Source organism: Eurosta solidaginis, chromosome 1 (genome assembly GCF_040869045.1).
Source record: "Eurosta solidaginis isolate ZX-2024a chromosome 1, ASM4086904v1, whole genome shotgun sequence".
Classification (NCBI taxonomy): domain Eukaryota; kingdom Metazoa; phylum Arthropoda; class Insecta; order Diptera; family Tephritidae; genus Eurosta; species Eurosta solidaginis.
In genome coordinates this window covers 344,819,224-344,837,957 of record NC_090319.1, presented here as the reverse complement: position 1 = coordinate 344,837,957, position 18,734 = coordinate 344,819,224, and the positions used below count along the sequence as shown (strand labels likewise).

General features: G+C 37.9%; 2 protein-coding genes across 6 annotated transcripts in view; one reads left to right on the top strand and one right to left on the bottom strand.

Annotated features, from left to right (window-relative positions):
• The window catches only part of Idi (Isopentenyl-diphosphate delta isomerase), a 30,950-nt gene extending 23,756 nt beyond the window's left edge, over nt 1-7,194 (top strand). For all 5 annotated transcript variants that reach the window (XM_067762482.1, XM_067762480.1, XM_067762481.1 and 2 more), the window contains exon 3: nt 66-7,194. In XM_067762482.1, the coding sequence (XP_067618583.1) occupies nt 66-524 (459 nt within the window). In that variant the 3' untranslated portion in view covers nt 525-7,194. The remainder of the gene's footprint in view (nt 1-65) is intronic.
• On the bottom strand, nt 6,841-13,714 carry LOC137237998 (3'-5' ssDNA/RNA exonuclease TatD). The gene is made up of 5 exons (XM_067762479.1): nt 13,149-13,714; nt 11,245-11,593; nt 11,079-11,190; nt 8,557-8,726; nt 6,841-8,214 (listed from the first exon to the last, which is right to left on the bottom strand). Exons 1-5 carry the CDS (start codon nt 13,375-13,377, stop codon nt 8,076-8,078), a joined length of 999 nt encoding a protein of 332 aa, XP_067618580.1. The 5' UTR covers nt 13,378-13,714; the 3' UTR covers nt 6,841-8,075.
• Nucleotides 13,715-18,734: the final 5,020 nt, after the last annotated feature.

The following is an 18,734-nucleotide window of genomic DNA, read 5'->3' as shown; positions in this document are numbered from 1 at the left end:
TTTACCAGATTCCTACCTGCATGTATATAAATGTAAATATGTATGTGCCTATCTTTGCATGTTAGATCACATTTCCCGACACCTATACGAATGCTTGCTGCAGTCATCCATTACATGATATTGAATTAGAACGTGAAGAGGCAAATGCCATTGGTGTACGTAGAGCGGCACAGCGACGTTTGAATATTGAGCTTGGTATACCAACAGCACAAGTGCAACCAGAAAATTTTCACTATTTAACTCGTATACATTACAAAGATAAGGGTGATGGAGTATGGGGGGAACATGAAATCGATTATATACTACTCCTACAAAACGATGTCGATCTTAATCCAAATGAGAATGAAGTAAGCGAAGTGCGCTATGTCAAACGAAGTGAAATTGATGAAATTGTTAAGAATTTCAATGCTCCATTGACACCATGGTTTAAATTGATTTTACAACATAAGCTGAAAGAGTGGTGGGATAATTTGAATCAATTGGAAAAGTGCGAGGATACCAAAAACATTCTACGCTTTTCTTGAATAATAAAAACATAGTAAACGAGTATAAGCTTTATACGAGAATCGCTTTATTTTAAATATTATACATTTAATTTGTACAGTAAACAAAATCTAAAGCAAAATGCATCAGCATCCAAGAATTCATTTTGTGAAATCTTTATATCAAAATTTAATTCAATTTAAATGCCATTGTATACAACAATATTTTATCGACGTTATACGTTTTTAAAACGAATTCTGAAATATGCCCGTTTTGAGGCCAAAACTATCGGGTGTAACAAACACTATTTGCATATACTACTTCTGTTCAATTGTCGTATACTCATATCAGTCTTATTATAAGTATTATTACACTCTCTAAGAATATAACAAAAGCAACAAAAAGCGGTTCATATATTGCGAATACTAGTTACTACAGGCTATACCAAAGAAATTTTTATGAGACATTATTATTGTTTTATAATGCATGAGTCCTTCTAAGTAAATTCCACAACACTTTGACACGATACCTCCTTTGATCATATTTACTTAATACTTCATTAAATATTTTAAAGGAGAAAGTATTAATTTTTGAGCAAATATTGAAAAAATAAACTTAATATAAACAAGTAAGGAAGGCTAAGTTCGGGTGCAACCGAACATTACATACTCAGTTGAGAGCTATGGAGACAAAATAAGGGAAATCACCATGTAGGAAAATGGACCTAGGGTAACCCTGGAATGTGGTTGTATGACATGTGTATCAAATGGAAGGTATTAAAGAGTATTTTAAGAGAGAGTAGGCCATAGTTCTATTGATGGACGCCATTTAGGGATATCGCCATAAAGGTGGACCAAGGCTGACTCTAGAATTTGTTTGTACGATATGGGTATCAAATGAAAGGTGTTACTGAGCATTTTAAGAGGGAGTGGGCCTTAGGTCTATCGGTGGACGCCTTTTCGAGATATCGCCATTAAGGTGGACTAGGGGTGACTCTAGAATGTGTTTGTACGATATGGGTATCAAATGAAAGGTGGTAATGAGTATTTTAAAAGGGAATGGGCTTTAGTTCTATAGGTGAACGCCTTTTCGAGAAATCGCCATAAAGGTGGACCAGGGGTGACTCTAGAATATGTTTGTACGATATGGGTATCGAATGAAAGCTGTTAATGAGTATTTTGAAAAGGAGTGATCCTTAGTTCCATAGGTCGACGCCGTTTCGAGATATCGCCATATCAAACGAAAGGTGTTACTGAGCATTTTAAGAGGGAGTGGGCATGAGGTCTATAGGTGGACGCCTTTTCGAGAAATCGTCATTAGGGTGGGCAGGGGTGACTCTAGAATGTGTTTGTACGATATGGGTATCAAACGAAAGGTGTTACTGAGCATTTTAAGAGGGAGTGGGCATTAGGTCTATAGGTGGACGCCTTTTCGAGAAATCGCCATTAGGGTGGGCCAGGGGTGGCTCTAGAATGTTTGTACGATATGGGTATCAAACGAAAGGTGTTACTGAGCATTTTAAGAGGGAGTGGGCATTAGGTCTATAGGTGGACGCCTTTTCGAGATATCGCCATTAGGGTGGGCTAGAGGTGACTCTAGAATGTGTTTGTACGATATGGGTATCAAATGAAAGGTGGTAATGAGTATTTTAAAAGGGAGTAATCCTTAGTTCAATAGGTGGTCGCCTTTTCGAGATATCGCCATAAAGGTGGACCAAGGGTGGCTCTAGAATGTTTGTACGATATGGGTATCAAACGAAAGGTGTTACTGAGCATTTCAAGAGAGAGTGGGCATTAGGTCTATAGGTGGACGCCTTTTCGAGATATCGCCATTAAGGTGGGCCAGGGGTGACTCTAGAATGTTTGTACGATATGGGTATGAAACGAAAGGTGTTACTGAGCATTTTAAGAGGGAGTGGACATTAGGTCTATAGGTGGACGCCTTTTCGAGATACCGCCATTAGGGTGGGCCAGGGGTGACTCTAGATTGTTTGTACGATATGGGTATCAAACGAAAGGTGTTACTGAGCATTTTAAGAGGGAGTGGGCATGAGGTCTATAGGTGGACGCCTTTTCGAGATATCGTCATTAGGGTAGGCAGGGGTGACTCTAGAATGTGTTTGTACGATATGGGTATCAAACGAAAGGTGTTACTGAGCATTTTAATAGGGAGTGGGCATTAGGTCTATAGGTGGACGCCTTTTCGAGATACCGCCATTAGGGTGGGCCAGGGGTGACTCTAGAATGTTTGTACGATATGGGTATCAAACGAAAGGTGTTACTGAGCATTTTAATAGGGAGTGGGCATTAGGTCTATAGGTGGACGCCTTTTCGAGATATCGCTATTAGGGTGGGCCAGGGGTGACTCTAGAATGTTTGTACGATATGGGTATCAAACGAAAGGTGTTACTGAGCATTTTAATAGGGAGTGGGCATTAGGTCTATAGGTGGACGCCTTTTCGAGATACCGCCATTAGGGTGGGCCAGGGGTGACTCTAGAATGTTTGTACGATATGGGTATCAAACGAAAGGTGTTACTGAGCATTTTAATAGGGAGTGGGCATTAGGTCTATAGGTGGACGCCTTTTCGAGATATCGCTATTAGGGTGGGCCAGGGGTGACTCTAGAATGTTTGTACGATATGGGTATCAAACGAAAGGTGTTACTGAGCATTTTAATAGGGAGTGGGCATTAGGTCTATAGGTGGACGCCTTTTCGAGATACCGCCATTAGGGTGGGCCAGGGGTGACTCTAGAATGTTTGTACGATATGGGTATCAAACGAAAGGTGTTACTGAGCATTTTAAGAGGAAGTGGGCATGAGGTCTATAGGTGGACGCCTTTTCGAGATATCGTCATTAGGGTGGGCAGGGGTGACTCTAGAATGTGTCTGTACGATATGGGTATCAAACGAAAGGTGTTACTGAGCATTTTAAGAGGGAGTGGGCATTAGGTCTATAGGTGGACGCCTTTTCGAGAAATCGCCATTATGGTGGGCCAGGGGTGACTCTAGAATGTTTGTACGATATGGGTATCAAACGAAAGGTGTTACTGAGCATTTTAAGAGGGAGTGGGCATTAGGTCTATAGGTGGACGCCTTTTCGAGATATCGCCATTAGGGTGGGCCAGAGGTGACTCTAGAATGTGTTTGTACGATATGGGTATCAAATGAAAGGTGGTAATGAGTATTTTAAAAGGGAGTAATCCTTAGTTCAATAGGTGGTCGCCTTTTCGAGATATCGCCATAAAGGTGGACCAAGGGTGACTCTAGAATGTTTGTACGATATGGGTATCAAACGAAAGGTGTTACTGAGCATTTTAATAGGGAGTGGGCATTAGGTCTATAGGTGGACGCCTTTTCGAGATATCGCTATTAGGGTGGGCCAGGGGTGACTCTAGAATATTTGTACGATATGGGTATCAAACGAAAGGTGTTACTGAGCATTTTAATAGGGAGTGGGCATTAGGTCTATAGGTGGACGCCTTTTCGAGATATCGCCATTAGGGTGGGCCAGAGGTGACTCTAGAATGTGTTTGTACGATATGGGTATCAAATGAAAGGTGGTAATGAGTATTTTAAAAGGGAGTAATCCTTAGTTCAATAGGTGGACGCCTTTTCGAGATACCGCCATTAGGGTGGGCCAGGGGTGGCTCTAGAATGTTTGTACGATATGGGTATCAAACGAAAGGTGTTACTGAGCATTTTAATAGGGAGTGGGCATTAGGTCTATAGGTGGACGCCTTTTCGAGATATCGCCATTAGGGTGGGCCAGAGGTGACTCTAGAATGTGTTTGTACGATATGGGTATCAAATGAAAGGTGGTAATGAGTATTTTAAAAGGGAGTAATCCTTAGTTCAATAGGTGGACGCCTTTTCGAGATACCGCCATTAGGGTGGGCCAGGGGTGGCTCTAGAATGTTTGTACGATATGGGTATCAAACGAAAGGTGTTACTGAGCATTTTAATAGGGAGTGGGCATTAGGTCTATAGGTGGACGCCTTTTCGAGATATCGCTATTAGGGTGGGCCAGGGGTGACTCTAGAATATTTGTACGATATGGGTATCAAACGAAAGGTGTTACTGAGCATTTTAATAGGGAGTGGGCATTAGGTCTATAGGTGGACGCCTTTTCGAGATATCGCCATTAGGGTGGGCCAGGGGTGACTCTAGAATGTGTTTGTACGATATGGATATCAAATTAAAGGTATTAATGAGGGTTTTAAAAGCGAGTGGCCCTTAGATGTATATGTGAAGGCGTTCTCGGGATATCGACCAAAATGTGGACCAGGTGATCCAGAAAATCATCTGTCGGGTACTGCTAATTTATTTATATATGGAATACCACTAACAGTATTCCTGCCAAGATTCCAAGGGCTGTTGATTTCGCCTTGTAGAACTTTTTCATTTTCTTCTACTTAATATGGTAGGCGTCACACCCATTTTACAAAGTTTTTTCCAAAGTTATATTTTGCGTCAATAAACCAATCCAGTTACAATGTTTCATCCCTTTTTTCGTATTTGGTATAGAATTATGGCATTTTTTTATTTTTCGTAATTTTCGATATCGATAAAGTGGGCGTGGTTATGGTCGGATTTCGGCCATTTTTTATATCGAGATAAAGTGAGTTCAGATAAGTACGTGTGCTAAGTTTAGTAAAGATATATCGATTTTTGCTCAAGTTATTGTGTTAACGGCCGAGCGGAAGGACAGACGGTGGACTGTGTATAAAAACTGGGCGTGGCTTCAACCGATTTCGCCCTTTTTCACAGAAAACAGTTAACGTCGTAAAATCTACTCCCCTACCAAATTTCAAAAGGATTGGTTAATTTTTGTTCGACTTATGGCGTTAAAAGTATCCTAGACAAATTAAATGAAAAAGGGCGGAGCCACGCCGATTTTGAAATTTTCTTTTATTTTTGTATTTTGTTGCACCATATCATTACTGGAGTTGAATGTTGACAGAATTTACTTATATACTGTAAAGATATTAAATTTTTTGTAAAAATTTTACTTTAAAAAAAAATTTTTTTTAAAATTCCCCGATTTTGCTAATTTTTATTAAGCGTACATATAGTAATAGTAGTAACGTTCCTGACAAATTTCATCATGATATCTTCAACGACTGCCAAATTACACCTTGCAAAAGTTTTAAATTACCTTCTTTTAAAATTGGGCGGTGCCACGCCCATTGTCCAAAATTTCACTAATTTTCTATTCTGCGTCATAAGTTCAACTCATCTACCAAGTTTCGTCGCTTTATCGGTCTTTTGTAATGAATTATCGCACTTTTCGGTTTTTCGAAATTTTCGATATCGAAAAAGTGGGCGTGGTTATAGTCTGATATCGTTCATTTTAAATAGCGATCTGAGATGAGTGCTCAGGAACCTACATACCAAATTTCATCAAGATACCTCAAAATTTACTCAAGTTATCGTGTTAACGGACGGACGGACGGACGGACGGACGGACGGACGGACATGGCTCAATCAAATTTTTTTTCGATCCTGATTATTTTGATATATGGAAGTCTATATGTATCTCGATTCCTTTATATATGTACAACCAACCGTTATCCAATCAAACTTAATATACTCTGTGAGCTCTGCTCAACTGAGTATAAAAATTGGGTTTGTTATTTTCTTTATGAAGTTAATGTTAGAAAAAATTACTATTTTGTACGTTAGATTAGAAAAAAACAAAATGATCTTTTTGTTGTTTTTTAAAATACCAACTATTTTTCTTAGGTTTTATCTTAAAATAATTTCTTAAAATAATTCAACAAAAAAATAATATTTGTTACTACTTTGCAGTTTTTTTTCGATATACATATGTATAAAAGGTTTTAAAATTAAATTGGTAAAAATTAAATTTAATATATTTGTTTTAGCAATTTGTATATAAAAAAAAATTGTGCTTAACCTTTTTCATTGGGAGGGTGGGTTGGAGGATTCTTGTTCTGTGAAACGATGAAATAATGAAAAAAATTCGTATATTTTAATAAATTTTGTTTTCAATTCATCTTTTCACAGAACAAGAATCCCACCACTGACCGAATAATATGATTTCAAAAATAGAACTCTTCCAATAATTGAAAGGGCTAAACTACATGTATTATAGTTTATGATAAACGAAAAAAAAAAAAAATATATATAAAAAAAGCTTTGATCTATTCCATAATAAAAGATTTTTATTTCGCGTTGCTGCACAATTATGATTGGCGCTTCCAAACACTTCGAGCCGCCTATTCAATTGTTAAATTCTTCTGAAAAAAAAAGAACGAACTTCGTTGAAGGAACATGGATTGGCCCACATACTTACATTTACATATTTAAGAAAAAAAATTTATTAAAACAACTGTTTTAAAATTATTCAAACAAATTTTGAGTTTATTTATTTATGTAAATCTTCTATGCTATATATGTATATGCGGATATGTATGTATGTATAAATAACAATAGAGTACCGTAATGAAAAATGATCACATTTTCTGTGTTTCTATGCGCGTAACCTCTGGCTTAAAAGCTAAATATGACTAAAATTTGCATATATATGTATGTAGATGCGTGTCTGTATCGTATATCATTATCCATAAAAACATTTCGCAGCAGCACAAAACAAATAACGAACAATATCAATAATAAATATTTACAAGTTAAAGGCGTAAAAAAATAACTTATGAAATACTAAAAAAACAAATATACATACATAAAACTAGGGTGTTAAGTCAGCTGCACCTTGACTCAAAATTGGCTTCTTCTGTTTTTTAAAAGTACCGAAAAGCACTCTTGTTATGCGTTTTTACGTTTTAATTCAACAATGATTGCATATTAATTTAATTTTAATGGCATATAGGCATACAAGGGTGGTGCTAATGTCGATGTATTGTGTTAATTGTGTATAATGTTTTATTGGTCAAATAAAAACGCCATTGGACGGAGCTTAAAGTACAAGTTCATATACATATGTATAGATTCACTAAGATCAAATACATTTTTGGTACACCTTTTACTCTTGATTCACATTCCGTTTTTCAGTCCAATATTAATTTGCCTTTTCCTTTTTTTAGTTTTATTTTCATAGGAAGCGATATACATATGTATTTATGCAATACACACGCAATTTAAACGATTCATAAATTTGGCTGCTTAATGAGTATATAAAGGACTTGCATGTGTTCGAAAAAACACGTCGTTGTTAATAAATAATGAACAAAAAATAATAATTAAATCGTTTTCGATAAATATTTGCTGGTTATGGCGTATAGTTCTTTCTTGGTCGTTTTGGTGCAGTTTTCCTCACAACAATAGTTTGATTTTCGCACATTTCTTAAGGCACTTTCGAAGTCTTGCAAATCATTGCGTTAATAATAGCTTGATAAATGTATGTATAATGATGATTTATGACCACATATTGCGTGTATTTATAAAAAATTTGGCACTTGCTTTTTTTCTAATTTCTTAACAATGAATTATTTGCTTATATGGTTGTTTAATAATGTAAGTCGAGTGCTTCTTCATTCATCTTTAATTTTTAGATGCTTTAAGCTCTCAACCAAAGCAGTCTAGAAAAGTGTCATCACAGTCATTGATATTTTAGGATAACCCAAAGAGTTTTAATGCATTGAATGCAGTGGCTAAAGCTACTTCATCTGGGGTCTTATTCATGAATGCAGCTATCATTTCTACTATGGCAGGTAAACTACAGGGCTCATTACGTTGAAAAGTGCAATATCTGAAAAGCAAGAAAAATTAAGAATTATACAGATTGTTAGCTTAGTTCTCAAAGTGCCTAACCAACAAATTTGAAAATTCTTAGAAGAAGCAAAATAATTTTTTTTTACATTCACTACATGCAGATGCAGCCTTTCAAAAACGGCATAACTCAGTTCTTAGACGTTTTAACTCTTTCTAATATTTGCTGCGGGTGTGTTTTAATACCTATATCATACCAAAATCAGTGAAAAACGCAGTATGAAAAATCTGTTGGTTAGCACCTATAAAGTTAACTATATATACATGTTTATGTATACGGGTGTTTGAGATATATACAAAGGCCACAAGCTGACCTACTCACCTATGCAAGTATAAAAGTGAGCGTTCTGTTATTCCAGTCTTAACATGTTGCGGTAACTTGGAAGCTCTTGTATTTGGATACATGAATGGCGAATCCGTTTCAACGAGCAGTCTATCAATAGGAAGTGTTCCATTTTCTAAGAGTTTACGTACTCCACTATCTGATTTGTCCTGTTATGAAAGAGGTACTAGTTTAATACGTTATTCGTGGTGGTCATATCAAATCGTTTCGCGAAGTAGTCGGGCTAGAATATTAAGGTGATAACTCCGGAGCATAAAAGTTAGCCATCATTTTTAGGTGACTCAAGTTTGAAGATAGCATATTAAAATAAAAGCGCGATGGTGCGTATATTTACCCCTTAGGCCTGGTTTTTAAGTGCGAGTTTAATCTCAAGTTAAAGGTGACTACACCATTTCCAATTGTAAATGAGAAAGCGTTGTTATTGTATTAACGATAAAGACACTCCCCGAAGGTTTTGGGGAGTGTTATCGATGTTGATGGTCCTTTGCCGGAGACAGATACGGTACACTCCGGCAACAAAGCACCATAAGAGTACTAGCCTGCCCATCTCGGGAACGATTAATATAACCACATTAAACCCCAGCGGGTTAGGGGGTCAGAATATACCCGCGGTAGGTATGATTGTCGTAAGAGGCGACTAAAATACCAGATTCAAGGGGCTGTGTAGCGCAACCCTCAGGTTGGCAGCGCTATATATAGCTTCTCCAGCCCAATTGTCAACCTCAACTAGCCGCGTCGAATCCTGTTTCACTAACAGACGAGGCTCTGGCGACCCTAAGTTCCTGCTGGAACTTGGGGTTGGGGAGGGAGGGGATGTCCTGAAGGTTTAATGTGGCCACATAAATCGTTCCCGAGAATGTCGGGCTAGCGCCTTAATGGTGCTGTGGTACCGGAGCGTACCGGATCTGTATCCGGCAAAGGACCATCACATCGATAACACTCCCCAAAGCCTTCGGGGAGCAACCTTATCGCCACAACAACAACAACAAAAACAACAACCTCATTAAACCTTCTAGGCCATGACAATTGTAAATGAGAATAGTCAATTGTAAATGTGAAACCGGCATATGGAAATGAGATTAGTCAATTGTAAATGCGAAAGCATCATATAGAAATGAGAACAGTCCCTTGTAAATGAGAAAGCGTTAAATGAAAATGCGAAAATGTAATTTGAAATTGAGAATATTAAAATGGTAATAAAGATAAGCTATGTATGTGGCAACGGTCATATCCTCTTAGGATAATAAGACTATATGGAAAATTGTCGACCGATATCTTGGAGTGAGAAGCATTTCCATGAAACGACGTTGAATGCTCTCTCGCAGTTTCCTTCAGTTTCTGATCTCTTTGCTCCATCCTCCGATTGATCTACATAAATATTGCAGCTATTGCTCTACTCTACTTTTTCCCAGAGTCTCGACGGGGATCAGCATTAGCGGGCACAGTGCTAAATGCAGGACTTCCGTACAACTGACTATTATCATTTCCATATGACGCTTTCGCATTTACATCTGACTCTCTCAGTTCCATCTGACACTCTCAGTTCCATCTGACTATTCTCAAATACAAATTAAGCTTTCGCGTTTTCATTTGAAGCTATCTCATTTACAAATGACTATTCTCATATCGCAGTGACTCTTCGTATTTACAATTGACTATTCTCATTTTCATATGACGGTTTTTCATTTAAAATTTACTGATATTTCTAAGTGGCGCTTTATCATTTACTAGTGAAATGGCGGCCACCGTGGTGTGATGGTAGCGTGCTCCGCCTATCACACCGTATGCCCTGGGTTCAACTCCCGGGCAAAGCAACATCAAAAATTTTAGAAATAAGATTTTTCAATTAGAAGAAAATTTTTCTAAGCGGGGTCGCCCCTCGGCAGTGTCTGGCAAGCGCTCCGATTGTATTTCTGCCATGAAAAGCTCTCAGTGAAAACTCATCTGCCTTGCAGATGCCGTTCGGAGTCGGCATAAAACATGTAGGTCCCGTCCGGCCAATTTGTAGGGAAAAATCAAGAGGAGCACGACGCAAATTGGAAGAGAAGCTCGGCCTTAGATCTCTTCGGAGGTTATCGCGCCTTACATTTATTATTTTTTTTTATTTGAAATGGTGTTGCTATAAAATTTTGCTGCTCATTTGAGCTACATAAATTTTGTGTTAAAAAGTATTAATATTGTTTTAGAAATTCGTGTACATTAACATGGATACACTTTTTTGTTTCTTTTTTTTTTTTTTTTTGTTCAAAGCAACTAGAATATGCCAAGATTTTTGTAATTTTCGTAACTGGTAAAATTAGCCGCATAGGATAAGGGTAAAAGCGGCCGAAGTGGCAGGGTTAATTTCTACCCATCATTTAGTTTATACTCGCACTGAAGAATCGCCCCTTATTCATAAACCTAACCTACAAAAAGAAATTTGTATGGAGGTCATTTTAAGAAGGTTCATAAACGTTTTATATTTTTATGAACAAGGGAGTTGTGGGCTATTCCAGTATTACCTTGCACAAATAACCAGTTAAACTAATATAGAATCTTCTATTCAGATATTTAACTGCATCTTCCGTTGTGCCCATAAATCCTCTTATGATTATAGGCGGTAAATTCTCGAACCTGTGTGTGTATAAAAAATGAATATTCAAACAAATCTATAAAATACTTTCATACTTATCAAGTATATCCAGTACATCTTGTTGCGCGGAACGTTCATGTATCAAGAGTGACTTATTCAAATTACAAGCTAAACGTATTTGTTTTTCAAAAATTAGTTTTTGCGTTTCAGGCTCGGAGAAGTCACGTTGATAATCTAAACCACATGGACCGATAGCGACGCATTCCAGTGATGCCGCAATATGTTCAAATTCGAACCAAGTATTTGGTTCTTCTATGATCGATTTTGAGTCGTGTGGATGTATGCCAGCAGTCGAGTAAATTATATCGGGATATATACGTGATAGACGTAGGGCTTCTTTGCTAGATTTCACTGATGTACCTGGAACCATAATTTTTTGGACACCTATATAAAGATAAGGTTTTGTATCAAATGTTGAGTTTTTACAGATATGTAAAAAAGACAATAAATATAGTTAGATTATATCAATTTTTTTATTTATTTTATATCTGCGGTCTTATTAGGTTGCCGTAGGTTAGGTTAAGTCAGGTTTAAGTGGCTGCCGTCCGCATAGAAGCGGCACACCTAGGCCTTTATAGGCGCATTGTGAAACCACACGGATTTCTTCCTACACTCTCCTAATCAAACCACTTCTTTGAGTTTGTGAAGCTAACTAAGCGTCGTATTTACCCTAGCTCTATCAGTCAGATCTACGAGAAACATCTTGCGCATAAAACGTTGCCTTCTTCTACCGAGAGCTAGACATTCGCAGAGTAGATGTCTTTCAGGCAATTCCTCGTTGCCGCAGCTTCTACAATAGTAGTTAAATGGAGCCCCAATCATCCCTCTTACGAAGGGTGAGAAGCTCTCGCGATCTCTTCTCATTCCATTCCGGCCATATGAGTTTCGCCGTGTTGCAATCGTCCTGATGCTTCCATCTGGTTTCGGCTTCCATCAGTACAGCCTCCTTTATCTTGAGCTTGCAGGTGGAGAGTGTCATGTCCAACCTCTTCCAGGATGGCGAAAGTGGAAGGGAGGTACCCTTTTTGTAAGCTCATCCGCCATGTTGTTGTTGTTGTTGTAGCGATTAGTTACTCCCCGAAGGCTTTGGGGAGTGTTATCGATGTGATGGTCCTTTGTCGGATACAGATCCGATACGCTCCGGTAACACAGCACCATTAAGGTGCTGGCCCGACCATCTAGGGAACGATTTATATGGCCACATTAAACCTTCAGGCCATCCCTCCCTCCCCACCCCCAAGTTCCATGAGGAGCTTGGGGTCGCCAGAGCCTCGTCTGTTAGTGAAACGGGATTTGCCGCTCGAAGGTGAGGTTGACAATTGGGTTGGAGAAGCTATATATTGCGCTACACAACCCTTTGAATCCCGCTCATCCGCCATCTTATTACCTGGTATGCCCCTATGTCCTGGAATCCATGCCAGATGCAGAATAAACTGTTCAGCCATCACGTTAATTGATCTGCGACAGCCTATTACAGTTTCAGAATTAGTTCTGTCAGAGTCAAAGGCTGCTTGACTGTCTGAGAAAATGTTAATGTGCTTCTGAGAGACTACCCTCTGCCTAAGGCTGTGCACAGCTTCTTGTATAGCCGCAAGCTCGGCCTGAAATACGCTACAGTGATCCGGAAGGCGAAACGATCTTTGTATGTCCAATCGTTCCGAATAGACATCGTTGGGCGATACAAGATAATCTATGACTACCCCTATTAGTTGGACAATGGGTGTGTAAATTCTTACATATATGTGCATACCTTTACAACTAATTTACGATTGACTGGGCACAACATTTTTATCTTAAAAAGTCATAAAAAAGACCTCAATGTGAACACAATAGCTATATTACATATGTTTATGTCTTGGTGCAGACATTTAATACAGAAATCGACATGGCAATAGCTATATGTTATCCATAATACTACAGAGCCTATCCATTGTCTTACCTGCATCTTTTGCTCTTTGTATAACCGATTCCAGATCACGGCTATATTTTTTATTTGTTAAATTAGCACCTGCATCTATCACAATAAGATTTTCGAAACAATGTTTCATATCCATATCCACAACGACTCCCAAACCAGTGCTACTGCCCACCGCATCAGTCATATCAGCGACTGCACCAGTTTCTTTGTTCTTACCTGATGAGGCAGCACCAGCAATAGATTGTGCCATTGAGTATAGTTGTTGTCAATAATATGCTGAATAATTATTAAGTTTTGTTATCTGCGAGTATATATTTGCACGTTGGCTGCTGACAAAAATAGGAATGACGAAATAAAAACACAGCACACAATGAGACAATGAGCAAACCAAGGAAGACCTCAAAAGGTGCAATAGCTATTATCAATATTTTAAGTATTCAGTGTAATGAGCGAAGTAAAAGTGTTATTGAAATTGTATAATACAGTTGTAGCACCTTAAAAAAGATAATTTGCGTATGGAATTATAACGAAAATGATTTATTTAATTACAACGACTGCTGGCAGATGGCGACCAAGAAAATTTTAGTAAAATACTCACAGCGCTGCCATATTTTGCAAGAAGTGTTTTGTTTTTCTTTTTTTTTTGTGCTAATGGCAGCCTTAAAAAGGAGGCACAGTAGTTTTGGCCGTACAAAATGATGCCTTTATAGAAAAATTAAAAAAGGTTGAGAATAATAAATTAGTAAAGCTTATTAGAGGGATGGTAAATAGCACGCTTCTAATTGGTGGAATTTTATTTAACCTTTAGACCATCTAGATATTTTCTGTAATAGTCTAGAAGGTAAAAGTCTAGTTAGGGGGCGACTGCTAATACGCTACCAAAAATATCGATAGAGGTGTCAAACGGCGCATATTGTTCTTGACAACAATAATCCGAAGGCGGAAAATAAAAATTCCAACTCGTTCAAAAGATATTAACAAAAATCCGAAAAATGACCCGCGGGTACCTCCGAAACCGGGGTGTAATCCATAGCATTTTTACCAGAACACCTTTCAGCGTTGGCGCCCTTCGGCCGCGCTTATAAAATGTTAACCTGGGTGGGTCCAACACCGGTTTGGAGATCAAAATTATTTCCGCGCAAAACATTTATGTTCACAATTTTTTTTGTGGATACCACATGAAAAATCTCCAACTTCAGCAGCAAATATCTTCGGACAGAGATAAAATTTTTCTCTTCCGCCTTCGGAATGGTTGTCGAGGTCAATACGCGTCTATTGACACCTCTCTCGATATTTTTTGACGCATATTAGCAGTCGACCCCTCAACTAGACATTTACCGTCTAGGGGGCTTAGAATATACCCGCGGGAGGTACACCTGTCGTAAGAGGCGACCAAAATTACCAAATTGATTCAAGGCAACCCTCCCTCGGGATGGCCTAGAAGGTTTAATGTGGTCATATAAATCGTTACCGAGATGGTCGGGCTAGTACCTTAATGGTGCTGTGATACCGGAATGTACCAGATCAATATCCGGCAAAGGACCATCAACATCGATAACACTCCTGAAAGCCTTCGGGGTGTGTCATTATCGTTAATACAACAACAACAACAACAACAACAACAACAGTCTTCGGCTGCTAATACGCGTCAAAAATTATCGGCAACAATAATCTGAAGGCGGAAAATAAAAATTTGAACTCGTTCAAAAGATATTAATGAATAACCGAAAAACGACGCCGGGCCCCTCCGAAACCGGGGGTGGGGTCCATAATATTTTTGCGCAGAACACCTTTCTGCGTTGGCGGCCTTCGGTCGCGCTTATAAAAAATTACAACGGCCGTCCACCAATGGGTTGGGATCTAAATTTGTTTCAATGCATAACAACATTACAACAACCACAAGAAAATTGTCAATTTCAACCGTAAATATCTCCGAACAGAGAAAACTTTTTTCCGCCTTCGGATTACTGTTGTCGAGGTCAATACGTCTATTTTGACACCTCTCTCGAAATTTTTGGATGCGTATTAGCAGTCGACCCCTGTTCTAGACTTTTACTACATTTTCAACCGCTTGATAAAAGCACATGCAGATCCAATTTTGAAATGCACGAACCTCTTCGTTGGCTGTGTACTGATTTCAATAAGCACTGCAAAAGCACTGATACGTGTGACTCACTCCTCGTAATAAAAAATATCTATTGACTACCTACCTTAAATACGCAATGATTTGGGTGGGCGGCTTAGAATCATGTCCTTTCCAACCTCCTACATATCGCAGCCCTACTTATTGTGTGTTAAATATACATCAGCTGCTCGAAATCATGTCCATTCCGACAGCACTAATAATCAATTCCCGTGGCTCGGCATCACAGTCCATCCCGACAACTGGTTTAATAATGTACTTACATACTTTATGATGTAAATTTTGTCCATCTTGCATCTGTACAGTAAATCCGTAACTACATTTAGTCTGATTAATGGTTAAATTTGTAGACTAATAAATAAATAAATAAATGAAACTTTATATTCGTTTGTAATGGCGTAGGTTTGATTAACTTACATGAACGCATACAGGTAGATAGCTTGGAAACATTGGCTTGGCTCATTTCATCATTCGCCAATGACGGTTAACCGCCTAGGCGACTTTGGTCGTTACGCAACACGTCAAGTCAGTTATCGCTGCTATCTCCATATTCTATTCCTTATGATGAAATTATGTATAAAAAAAAATAAATGTAAGGCGGGATAACCTCCGAAGAGATTTAATGCCGAGATTCCCTTTAAATGTGCGTCGTGCACCTTTTTTAATTTTCCTACAAATTGGAGGGACGGGACCTTCTTATTTTATGCCGACTCCGAACGGAATCTGAGAAGCAGATGAGTTTTCGATGAGAGCTTTTCATGGCAAAAGTACACTCGGAGTAATTGCCAAACATTGTCGAGGGGCGATCACGCTTAGAAAAATTTTCTCTAATTGAAAAAACTTGTTTCTAAAATTTTGATGTTGCATTGCCCGGGGCGAACCCAGGATCTTCGGTGTGGTAGGATGAGCACGCTACCATCACACCACTTCCGTCAAATTTTTAATAACAGAACTTAAGTTCTTATAGTGTAAGCGTTCCCATCCCGAAAAATATCTATAAGTTGTAAATTTGTCCCTAGAACTGATCCACCTTGGTCTGGAGTAGGGAGTTAAAGTAAAACGCTGTTTACATTGATCGATTTCCCAATTAATATTTTAAAATTGAATGGTGTAAACGGGTGTGCGTCAATTGCAAGCCACAAAGTTGGTAGTTGTGTTGAGATACTTAGAGAGCAAGATTTATACTTTTCGATTGCCTACGTAGTCCAAAATAGTATTTGAACTGCTGAGTGAAATATCATCCTATCTGGGCTGCCCTTTCGAAAACGCCCTATCTCAGAATTCGGTTGAAAATCGCTCTCTCGAAGATTTTATTTCAAAAATGCCTTATCAGAGCTCGAATTCAAAATATTTTTTGACATTAGCTAAGGTGTTTATGAAACGAATTGCGAGATAGGGTGCTCTTCTACAGAAATCTGAAATAGGGCGTTATTTAAACGTTTTCTGAGATAGGACGTTTTCGAAACGGCAGCCGAGATAGGGTGAAATTCCACTCAGCAGCGATTTTTGGCAAGAGTTATACTTCGTTTGTTTTATTAGCTGTCTGTTAATGCCGTGTTCTCAGCTAGACGAAGCCCTTCATATCCGTCAACAATATCGTGGCTGCCACGATATACGCTTATTCGTTCTTTGATGACAGGTAGTACTTCGTCCTGCCCACGCTCACCGCAGGCCCTATTTTCGTACTCGTTCAGTAAAAAAAAACCTTTAACATTTCAAATAAAATTTCCTTTATTTGATAACTTTTCCTTCTATTAAGTAAGTTTAATATGTCGCATTTATTTTTATATTAATGTATGCATTTTGGAATATCTAACGATGATAATTGTTTTTTTTTGTTATGAATACGGCATGGCAATTAAAATCGACTATTTCTATTATTAGGTATTGTTCGTAGGTTGGTATGAATATGTTTTATATTTCTTGTGTTAATCTCAATAACAAAATAAAATTACAAATTATAGTTATAGTTATGTTTACTAGAGGTAATACTATGTACGATACACTAGCATACATACATATATGTATATTTATTATATAATTTTTTTTATTACATACTATTTTTGCTGAATATTTTTTTTATTTTCTTGTAAAATAAACAATTTTATTAGCAAAATAAATACAAAATGCATTTCTTTTTTCATTTTTTCTGATACTTTCTCTCTTACATCAAAGTACAAATGTTAATACATAAAAATCTGTTTGTGTATAAAAAATAGGTAAACGTTTAATTTAATATGTTTCTGTAAATTATTTAAAACTATGCACTTTCTACAGTTTAAATGTTTATATGTATTAGTGTACCTTGTAGATTTTTTGCTACATATGAGTCGACATATATAAAAATTGCCTTACAACACGTTTGCACATGCACTAATCTGCAATAAATTCACATATATGGCATCCCTAAAAACTGGATTATTAGCTGTAAAATTTAAGCGGGAGTACAGCCGGAGTCATTGGTGCCGTATGTCGTATCGCTGTATCCGTATCCCTAACGTAATCAGCTGTTTATCGTTACGACGGTAAACCAAAACCCAATTGGTTGGCTACGATACGGTTACGACCTTAGCGGCACCAATAATCGATTGCATTGATTCTCATAAGGTTGGTCGAATCAGCTGTTATAAGGTTACCGATACGGTTACCGATAAAGCACCAATGTCTCCAGCTTACGTCGCATCACTGTAGTCGTATCCCTAACGTAATCAGCTGTTTATCGTTACGGCGGTAAACCAAAACAAGGGAAGCACCTTAACGTTAAGCTAATCGTTTATCAAAAAATTGCCACCGTTTCCGTTGAAACACTTCGAAATATTATCGATAAAGAAATTATCAAGATAAATTGTATCTCGTTTTTAACCGAAACGAAAAGCTTTCGTTAACGTTAAAAGCGTTAACAAAAACGTGATACTTTATGTTTGAATTGTGCTGGCAATGCTATAGCCATGGTGTAGCCGTAAGGTGGTAACAGCGAGCTGACATACACACACACAAACTCCATGTAATTTGTTTGTATAATTCGTTGGTGGTAATGTCAAAAATACTCTGAGAAATGTTCGCACTGTCAAAATTCATGAGAAAAGTTGCAATCAGCTTGGCTAATGCTTTCATCTTTAATGACTCCGCCATCAATCAGCTTTGCCAGCATAGTTTGAAATTAATAATCAACATAAACGATTTGATTTCGTTTTGATATGGCAGAAAACGAAACAAAATCATTTCGTTAATTTGACGTTCTTAACGTTAATAAACGAAAATAAATGACTTTGTTTCGTTTATTAACGTTAATTATCCTAACGAAATGATATCGGTTCGTTGGTTAAGCATGCCTGCCAAAAACCAATTGGTTGGCTACGATACGGTTACGACCTTAGCAGCACCAACAATCGATTGCATTGATTCCCATAAGGTTCGTCGAATCAGCTGTTATAAGGTTACTAATACGGTTACCGATAAAGCAC